The 10,091-nt window shown below is 49.4% G+C and overlaps 1 protein-coding gene across 1 annotated transcript in view; it reads left to right on the top strand.

Moving 5' to 3' along the window:
• ANO2 (anoctamin 2, calcium activated chloride channel) overlaps positions 1-8,969 on the top strand; it is a 173,319-nt gene extending 164,350 nt beyond the window's left edge. The window contains exons 15-16 of the mRNA XM_008576439.1: positions 6,591-6,696; positions 8,692-8,969. Coding sequence (XP_008574661.1) covers positions 6,591-6,696; positions 8,692-8,961 — 376 coding nt within the window. The 3' untranslated portion in view covers positions 8,962-8,969. The remainder of the gene's footprint in view (positions 1-6,590; positions 6,697-8,691) is intronic.
• Positions 8,970-10,091: the final 1,122 nt, after the last annotated feature.

Genomic DNA, 10,091 nt, shown 5'->3' on the forward strand with positions numbered 1-10,091 from the left:
GGGGGGGGGGCTAGAGTGAGAGGGTGAGCTATGAGAGACGGGGCTGGGAGGGAAACTGAGAGCCAGACCAAGAAGAGCACGTGGGTCACGCTGAGGGGCATGGGGTCTCTCTTGGGGCCGTGGGATGCACTGTGGAGGTTGAAGAGGACAGTGATGAGGTCAGACTCTTCACTGATGTTCTCTCTGACCCAAGCCATTGGGTTACACCGAGGGTTACATGTAACATAAAAAGGTGCCCTGCTCTGAAGTGTGGGCTGATTCCAGAGAATGGGGTCAGCACGTGATCTAGATGTGACCCGTCAGACAGGTGTAGCGTGGGGGCTGTGCTTCCTAGATCGCTAGGAATTGTAAATCCCTGCCTTACGTGGGTTCTACCCACCGTCTGCTCCTGCTGTGGGAACTTGTCTGGGTCACCCAACTCCCTGGAGATTTAGGGAGCAGAGGCATAACCTAGGGATGTCTTTCTGAGCCAGGAACTCCCTAAGCCAGGATGTGTGTCTGTCTGTCTGTCTGCCTGCCTGCCTGTCTGTCTGTCTGTCTGTCTGTTGAGAGACTGAGAATGGAGAAGGAGGGACTGGGATGGACAAATATTGTGAGAAACAGGAACAATTGTGCAGCTAGCCCCAGAGCCAGCGTTCAAAACTGTTTCCATGGTGGGAAATGCAGTTTGCCTTGATTTTCTAGCAAATAGTGTTGGGAACTCGATGACCCTTCTTATTCTTAGCTTTCAGTGACCTCTGCAGATAAATGTGGTCAAATAAAACTGAGGTCTTGGGCTCCAACCCAGCCTTGCCAGGGTTAGAGGTATCTTAAAAATAGCAATAAAAGTTAAGACAAGTCTCCAGCTGCCCGTTTGAGATGCGTTCCCAGCATTTTTGGAGCAGTGTTTGCCTCAGCCATCTAAGTGCTCCAGCAGGGCTGCTCCATAAACAGTCCTGTGACGTCAATCTACAGACATGATTAGTGATCATTTGCCAGGGTTGAGGGGCCCCCTGTCCTGGAGGATGGATGGTGGCTGGGGCTCCTGGCTCAGCCAGATGGGAGTGGAGAGATCACCAGGGCAGGGTCTGGCCAGGGATCTGGTCCCAGAACTCGAGGAGCCTACTGGGCAGGGTCAACCCAGTGGGTCTGTTTGGAGGTGCTAAGCATCCAGAAACAGCATTCTTGCGTGGCCGCTGCCAGGTTTTCCTGCAGAGCCTGAGTGCTTCCATGTCCCGTGACTAGTCCTTGAAGAGGCAGGTTCCCTTCCAGCCACGGCTGTCTCGCATCTGCTCCTTGCCGAAACCAGAGGTGGAGTCAGCTTTTCTGGTGTTCCTTTCCTGATCTGTATCCACCCCCTCCACCACCGATTGACAAGGTCCTCATTAGTTCCTAATTGTCTGTACTGTTTTCCTTCGTCAAAGGCCAATTTCAGAAGGCAGCTTTAAGGAGCTCAGATGGTATGAAAATATTGTATGTAATTGTGTTCAGATTAATATGACAAATTTCCATTGAGGCTATTAAATCTTTTTTCTTTTTTATGTGCTTATGTACCACTGTTTGGAGTTGAGAAATGTATTTTCTAACTGATTCATTATAGAACTAACACCTCAGTAAAAAAAAAAAGGCTGCTACTGATTGTCGATGACCCCCCCAGGCATAAGCTTTTTTTTTTTTAGGCCTCAAGACTTCCTTTATTTTTTTTCATTAAATTTTTATTTTGTCAATATACAATGTATATGATTATTATGGCCCATCACCGACACCTCCCTCCCTCCTCCCTCTCTCCCCTCCCCCCCAAAAATGTCCATTCTGTTTGCTTGTTGTAACAACTTCAAAAAGGTATAGTTGTTATATCTTCTTCCCCCACTCCCCGGTTTTTTTTGTGTGTGCATGTTCTCACTCATTGGTGGGAGCTAAAAAATAAACAAATTAATTCACCCACATACATACACAGGCATAAGCTTTGATGACCTCCCTGCCTGCGGGGATTTTGTGTGGTGATGAGTTGCGGCCAGTGTCGTAGGTAGTGTGGGTACCCTGCAAGGGAGAGAAGGATGGAGAAAGGGGACATGAAGCCAAGAGTCTCTCTTTCCTCTCTGCACCTCAGTTTCCCCATCTGTAAAAATAGGGGCTTTGGAATGAGAATCTCCAAAGATTCTTTTCTGCTTTTTTGTTAAAAAAATCCATATTTAATGACACATGTAATATATTATTCTATTCTTATAAGAATGCTAAACATTATAGGTAACTGCTCCAACTGTGTCCTGCCTTCACTCTAACCCTGCCCAGTCCTAGACCTAGTCTTCCCTACAGTAACCAGGGGGATACATATGTGTGAATCTTCCCCAGACATTTTTCTATGCACTGACATAGTGTGAGCTTGTAGAACCTTTAAGGTATCGTATTGTGGGTTTGTTTTATTATAATGAAATATATTTTGAGTTAGTGGGAAACTTATTTCTTCAGGTAATGTATAAATTCAACTCAATCAATGTGATTTTTCACAAAGTTAGAGTAATCTAGGTAAAATATTAATGTAATTTAAAAACTAAAATATAATGTTGATTTTTGTACCAGTTTCACTTATTATATATAAATCTGTTCATGTCAACACTATAATTTTGCTCCTGAAAGCTTAGTATAAAATGTAATTCTATTCTTCTTTTAAAATTATGAACTTTTATTATTTATTATAAACACGACTCTGTATATATGCATACATATATATACCTACATATATAGAGAGAGACCTATAAAGGTATATAAAAGGAAAAGAGAAAGTTCTCTTCTCAGCCCCCGCCCATCATTCTCTCTCAGAACAAAACATTGTGTCCATGTTCTGTGGAAGCCTCCAGAAATCACATTTCACATGTACGGTCTTCCCCAGTTCTCACCGTGTCTTCCTTTAACATCTGGTGTGTGTGCACACATATGTGCACGTGTTCATTTGTTCACAGCTGGGGCAAGAGAGTGCAAGTGTGCACCTTTTGTGCACTTAGCATCATGGTGCACATTTTGTTGATTCCACTTTATGGGTCAGGATGCCGAGGCTTGGCGATATGAAATAACTCACTCAGGGTCTTATGGCTGGTTAAGTGACATAGCCACTCCAAAGGCAAACTTGCTTTTTAGACACTCTAGTTGTCTCGTTATGGAAAGTCTCTCTTTATTGGGAGACTCAAGGGAACTCTCAAAATTAATGCTAAGCCTCAAGGAAAATAAAGGAGGACTGGAGGGGCGAAGATGAGATCTAGGAATGACCCTAAAATTATATCCCTGATGTTAAATCCCTGCCTCCCTCTGGGGATCACAGCCAGCAGATGCAGGAAGCTGACCAGGTGTGGGATTCACTCACTGCTGTGGCCCCTCAGTGGGACTTCGGGAGACCCAAGCTCCCCAAGCTGGGGGAATAGGTCTGGTGTTGGAAGACATTTGAGCTTGGAAGCAGATCGCAAGTTCTACTTTCCAGGTCTCAGGCTTCCACCCATCTGCCCGGGGCTTGCCTATTTCTTGCCATTTACCTGGACACAGGTCCTTGCAGTTGCATCATTGGCTGACTCCTTTTGAGTCACATCAGCATCATGGGAAATTTGGAGTATTTGGTGCTTGCATGCTCAGAAATCCTCCTGGAAAGCCATGAGGAACTGGGAGCAGCGGTCTATGCGCTCTGTCCTCTTTCAATAGAAGAGGTGCCCTTCATGAGTTAACCTCAGTGAAAAGAGAAAGAATAGTTACTATTTACTGGTGCCTCTGATGTGCCAGGTGGTGTGCTGAGTACTTTGCTTTGACACTTCATCTTCATAACACTGGGTGAGTTTGGACCTATCTTGAACCTTAGGTAATTTGCAAGAGGACAGAGAACTCAGTGGTGGAGGTGGCACTTGAGCCCTAACCTGCTGACTCCAAAGCACAAACTTTGTGCTATGCACGGGGCTTAGACACAAAACAAGCAAAACAGACCATTATCACATGGTAGAAACAAGTTCATTAGCTGCTCTGTCTTTTGTGAGCATTTCTGTTCTTAAAGCTAATTATATCTTTGATTAGTGTCTTTTAGCTATTTAGTGAAAACATTTGACTTCTTAGGGTGAAATTTTTAAAAAATTATGAAATCTGAATTTACATTGGAATGTAAATATAACCAGTCACTTACCTGGTGGCAGAGGCTTACTGCACCCAAAGTTTTTCAAACTATGAATCATGGTTCATTAGTGGATTGTGAAATCACTTCAGTGGGTCATGATCAGCATTTTAAAGACTAGAGTAGGATAAGATGGAATAGAATAGAAAAATATCAGTGCATTGCACACAGCAAGGATAAATACCTTTTGTGTAATTTTTATTTTCCTTATATATGTATATGTGCCTCAATGTAAAACACATTTCCTACTGTATGTCATAATTTTAAAAGTTAGCTTTGGAAAGACAAACGTGAACAGATGCATAGTTTATTAAGTTGCTCCTTGTTCTTTTCTTCGACATGGCCTGCCCTTGAGTCCTCACAGAGCTGCCCTTAGGCCATCTGCAGAGAGGCATTTTCAAGAAGAGTTTTCTGGACAGATCTCTGTGTTCATCTTTCCCCAGATCCTTGATTAGATGGATGTGCCTATTAGATTCAAAACATGTTTGGGACATTCAGGGAAGGCAAAGTGACATTTCTAAAAGCTGTGGTGAGTTAGTAGCAGAGGTGGAACCAGAATTAGATTATTTATGGATTCTTTGCCGACTGGAAGAAGGAGGAGCGAGCACTGGCTCTCACAGCAAGGTCAGTGAGCAGCTGTTCTTCATAGAAGGAGCTGGAGAACAAGAGAAATGGGCTTGCATTGCAGCAGCGGGATTGGGCTGAACCCAGGGAAGGACTTCCCCGTGGTGAGGAGCGGGGGCTTCTTCCTCTTCTGGGGGCAGCACAAGGATAGGTGAGTCCGTATTTTTCCCACCCCAAGATGTACTGCTCACTTTGCTGCACTCTCCTGTCTCCTGTTGGCAGCAATAACCTGGAGCTGGCCGTGCTTCTGTCCTTAGCCAAGGCTGGATAGGACGGATCCCGTGTGCTCCGCCGGGCTGCAGTTAGCTTTGCTTTTCATCCGGATGTCAACCCAGGCTTGCGACAGCTGGGATCAGCTGTTGGGAGAGGGGGAGCCGGCAGTGGAGGGGGCAGCTCCTGGCCTCTTGCCCAGTCCTGGTTGGATGCAGTGTCCACCTCTCGGTTTGCCTCTTTCTGTAGCTCACTCTGTCGCTGTGCCTTTTACTTGTGCCTTTCCTGTGTGCATCTCTTTTCCTTTCTCTTTTTTTCCCTTCTTCTTCTCCCGTCTCTTGGAAAACTGGAAGCCGCTATACTTTTACATGGATCTCTTAGAGTGGCTGGTTCATTCAGGAAGGGACTGGAGAGCACCCGTTTCTGAGTCCCCCACCCCACGCTGCAGCTGTTGGCGAAGTGCTCTAGAATAAAGGAAGAAAAGCCTGAATTCAGCCAGGCTGGATTTTTACCTTCGTTCCACCTCTCACTGGCCACAAGGCCCAACAGTAGAACTTCTCTGAGCCCTGGGTTTCTTCTGTGTTATGCAGGGACAGCAATGCTTGTCTGAGGGAGGTGTTGTGTAGACTCAATGAGGCCATGTTCAGAAAAGCCCCTTGCTCAGGACTGACACGCACCGCACCTTCAACATGCGAAGTTTTCTTCCCTGGACCTCTCTGGACAGAGTCCCTGTGCTTCCTTCCTCTACAGCCACACCCACTGCATGGTGGCCGGTCACCTCCTACCTCGTCCTCCAGCTCAGGGCCTGTTGTGTTTTCAGGAGCATCTAAGATTTTGCTGAATCCCGTAGAGAAAACCATTCCATAAAGAACCTTAGTTCTGGTACCAGATTTTGTCGTTTTTCCAGGCTTAGAAAAATGTGAGTCTAAGCAAATGAGCTAGTTTGAACACGAGTCATTCCGGAATGGGGGTGAAAAGGCAGGAGTGAGGGAAAACCCAAGGTTTCTCTGCAAGTCTGAGAAACAGGCATGAGCTCATGTCAGGCATTGGACATTTTGCTTTTTAAGCCATGTGGGCAGATTATGAAGATGGTTAGTAAGACAGGACACCGACCAACTATGACAATTACCGACCCTCTCACCCACAGCACGCCTGGCCTTCAGCTTGGTCTGGGTCAGCCTTCCTTTTGGTTCAGGAAAGCAGCCATGGAGCAAGGCAAGCCCCAGGACCGCCTGCTGGCACCTGCACTTCAGGAGCCCACAGCTGCTGAGCACCTCTCACAGCCCACAGGCTCATGGGGAGCGACAAGGGACCCACTGGCCTGGGATACTCTCATGATCCCTGGGCTCCTCTGGGAGTCTAATTCTGAAGCCAGAGGAAGCTTTGGGGAATGTCGGAGAGAGAGCAGGAAAGAGACATTTCTAGGCTGACAGTGGCTTTTTTTGAACTTTGGTCCTTTGGTTCCATAGACATTTGTTGGTTGGGCCATGGATTTCCCTGCTCTGCCCCCCGTTTCCCGAGTCTGGGAGCCAAGGGCTTGGCTGCTGCTCCAGTTCTTGAGGCGGCACCTGGAGGAGTACCATCCTTTCCTCCATCTCCTCCCAGTCTTAACACTGCATTTCTCTTTGGGCAGGTTTAAGGATTACCGCGAGCCGCCATGGGCCCCGAACCCATATGAGTTTTCCAAACAGTACTGGTTCATTCTGTCTGCCCGCCTGGCCTTTGTCATAATCTTCCAGGTGAGTTGCTTGGATAGGAAATAGCTGAAGAGAATGCAGTCTGCAGAGGTGAGGACAGGCAGGACTCAGCACCTGCCCTGCACTCACCCCGCCACAGGGGCCTTCACATACAGCAGGTGGAGGTGAGGCCCCTTCCCTGGGGAAGAGGACTCAAGAGAGGTGCCTTTATTGGATGGACTTTGCAGAAAGAGAACAAAACACAGAGTAAGGTTACAAGGCAGATGTGCAGTAAGTTGCAAGGTGGAGATAGATTTCCACTTTAACCTAAGAGGGGAAGGGGAAGTGGGAAGGCCACGTGAAACCCGAGTCTCGGCCGTGTGCAGACAGACAGCCCCATCTCATCTCTGCAGCCCAAGAAAGGGCTCCAGCTCTGGACCTTTCTTCTCATGCTCTTGGCTACCTCCTTTGTGAGTGCTGTTTTAGCCACGGAGACATCTGGTGGGGAGGGCCCCCAGAGCCATCTAGCCATCCCTGAATGAATAGCAAACTCGAGCCTGTGATTCCTATCTGTGACAAAAGCCGCAGCTCCAATTGCACCGCGGAGATTCTCTGAGCTTGGGGCCCCCAATTCCCACTCCCCGTCCTGCCAGTTTTCAAGCAGGGCCAGAGCACAAGCCCAGATCCTTTTCTCCTCGGCTCCCTCAGGCTTTTGTATTCCCTGAAGGCAGATCTCCGGAGGCCTCTAAAGTATCCTGCCCCCGGACCCCAGCCCAGGAAGTGGAGAAGCCCATCGGCTAGTCTTTCACCTAAAGAAGACAGCCATTCTTCCCTGGGAGAGATGGGGTGATACGTTTGAAAAGTGGCTCAGACGTCCCTGCTGCAGCCCCCGCAGGAGTCTCTCACTTTCCCCTGCGTCACATGTCGCATCTCACTCACGCCATAAGGAGTTGGTTTGGAGGGAGAGTGTGTGACTCGACGAAGCTGCTCTCGAGCACCTCAGGCTCCCGAGAGCCTCTGGAAGCAGCAGTTGGTCCCCAAAGCCTTCCTCTGATCCCCTGGGGACATGTAGGGTGTGAGGGATCAGTCACTGTCCTCAGGAGTTCAGAGGGGAGAATACACATGAGCGTATAATTGGCAGCCAGAGAAGAATATCACAATTGCAGTGTGTACCGGGTCAAGTGCGGGTGAAAGGTGGCTTGGAGAAATGGGCGAAGATCAGGTTATAAATATAGCTGGCATTCACTGGGCCATGCCAGGCGCTGTTGTCACATATCCCATCACTAGAAAAAGACAGTGCTCCCAGGAAAAAGTGGCCCCAGACCACCTGCATACACAGGGGACAGGCTGTGGTTCAGCAGCCAGAAGGAGGAAGCCCACTGCACATAGGCACCAAAGCTCAGAACGGGTCAAGGGGGTGCGGGATGTGGGGTCCAGACGGTGCGTCTGGCTAGAGTGGCCGTAATGAACAGAGAGCAGAGGAAGGTGAGTGTGAGTACCGCTGCGGTCACCTGAGGCCAGAAGTCAGTCCAAAAATCGAAGGGCCATCTCTGATGCAGAGGACAGAGAGCAGCCACAGTCCTGGTGACAGCTCTGGAGAGGCCACTGGGCTTTGTAGCCACCTCCCAGGAAGCTCTGGAGCAGGGCGTGCGTGGAGGCTTAGCAGCTGAGAAGCATGCACAGGACGTGTGAGAGCACTGTGGGGTGGGACGGGACACTACAAGCCCCCCACGAGGGAAGAAGCAGCAGCTCCACTGTGACCTCACTGTGTGCCACTGTCACAGACGTTCCTCAGGTATGAACTCATCGAATCCTTACAACACCCCATGGGCAGGTGCTGCCACTATTCCATTTTATAAATGAGGACACCGAGGAATAGTTATGCCCACCGGTCAAGACCTCTCAGCTAGTAAGAGTAGAGGCAGGCGTTCTGCTCCAGGGTCTGCCACCACACCATGCCACCAGCACCCCTCAGGGACAGTCCCTCTGACGGGGCCAGGGAGGACAGGGCCCGCCAGGCCAGGCTGTCCCTCACCCCCTCTCCCTTGCTTTTGGTAGAACCTCGTGATGTTCCTGAGCGTCCTCGTGGACTGGATGATCCCGGATATCCCCACGGACATCAGCGAGCAGATCAAGAAGGAGAAGAGCTTGCTGGTGGACTTCTTCCTTAAGGAGGAGCACGGGAAGCTCAAGCTGACAGACGAGCCGGCGCGGAGGAGCCGCGGGCCGGAGCACGCGGGCAGGAGCCGGACGGCCAGCACGACACCCTCAGGCCGTAGCCGGCCGGGCAGCGTGTGGTCCTCGGGCTCCCAGCACACCAGCGTGTGAGCCACCTGGCCCCGCCGCAGGGTGCTGCCGGCTGCCTGCACCCGGCCTGAGGGGTCTGGAAGAGGGAGTGTGTGTGAAGAGACAGGGAATGAGTGCAGGAAGGAAGAGAAGTCAGGTTGCTCCTCAGGAACTTGCAGCTTCGGTTTCTTTAGGTCTTTGAGCTGTATCCTTTTGGGGGACTGGCACGCCACCGGGCTCTCCCGTTCTCCCTGGGGTGTCCTCCAACACTTCACCATCTTTCAGATGACCGCAGCCTGTGATGGAAGTGCAGTCAGGACCCTGTCCTAGACCCATCAGAAGTGATCGCCACCCCCTTCCTACTGTCACCCGGAGGAAACGTCTCTGAGTCACTTGCAATGGGGCTGTCACAGCCTCAGCAGATGCAATTAAGTGACAGGGCTGATCACTGTGGTCACTGGACCTGTTGGTGAGGAGCAAAGGTCCAAACCTGGCCTGTCTCCAATTCATGTCACAAGGACCATTGGAGCTAAATGCAACTAATCATCACTTTATGCAAGTTCCGATTTAAAGTAATGAAATAAATGGAAGCATCTTTATAAAGATGTGTCTTGTCTGTGGTACCTTGTCTCTCCTTCCTTCCCCCCCCTTCCTTCCTTCCTTCTCTCTCTCTCTTTTCCCCTCCCTCGTCTCCCTCTCTTTCTTTGTTTCTAGTATTATTGTGCATATTTATTGAGCTCCTACTATGTGCCAGGCATTGTTCTCAGACAAGAGATACAACAGAGGACAAACGAGACTAAGTCCCTGCCTCTTAGAGCTGACATCCTAGAGAGAGACAGACAATAAGCTAATAAACGTATAGTGTTTTGGATAGTAAGGGCTATGGAGAAATACAAGGTAGACAAAACAGACCGGAGGCATGAGGGCGCAGGCCTTGAGCGGTTCACCACTTTACATGTGAACTAATGGCAAGCCCAGGATGGCGAAGAGGCCACCTCTTGCAGTGCTGACACGATCACTTGGTAGCAGCCTCCCAGAGCTCTAAGCTGGGAAGATTTTCATGTGCAGTTGGAACGAAGGGCCAAACATAATTCGTCATTGCTGTCCCCACACCTCAATCCCACCCACGGCCCAGAAATCAGTTGCACACTCACTTCATGCAGACCCATCCC

Source organism: Galeopterus variegatus, unplaced genomic scaffold (assembly GCF_000696425.1).
Source record: "Galeopterus variegatus unplaced genomic scaffold, G_variegatus-3.0.2 Scaffold1351, whole genome shotgun sequence".
NCBI lineage: Eukaryota > Metazoa > Chordata > Mammalia > Dermoptera > Cynocephalidae > Galeopterus > Galeopterus variegatus.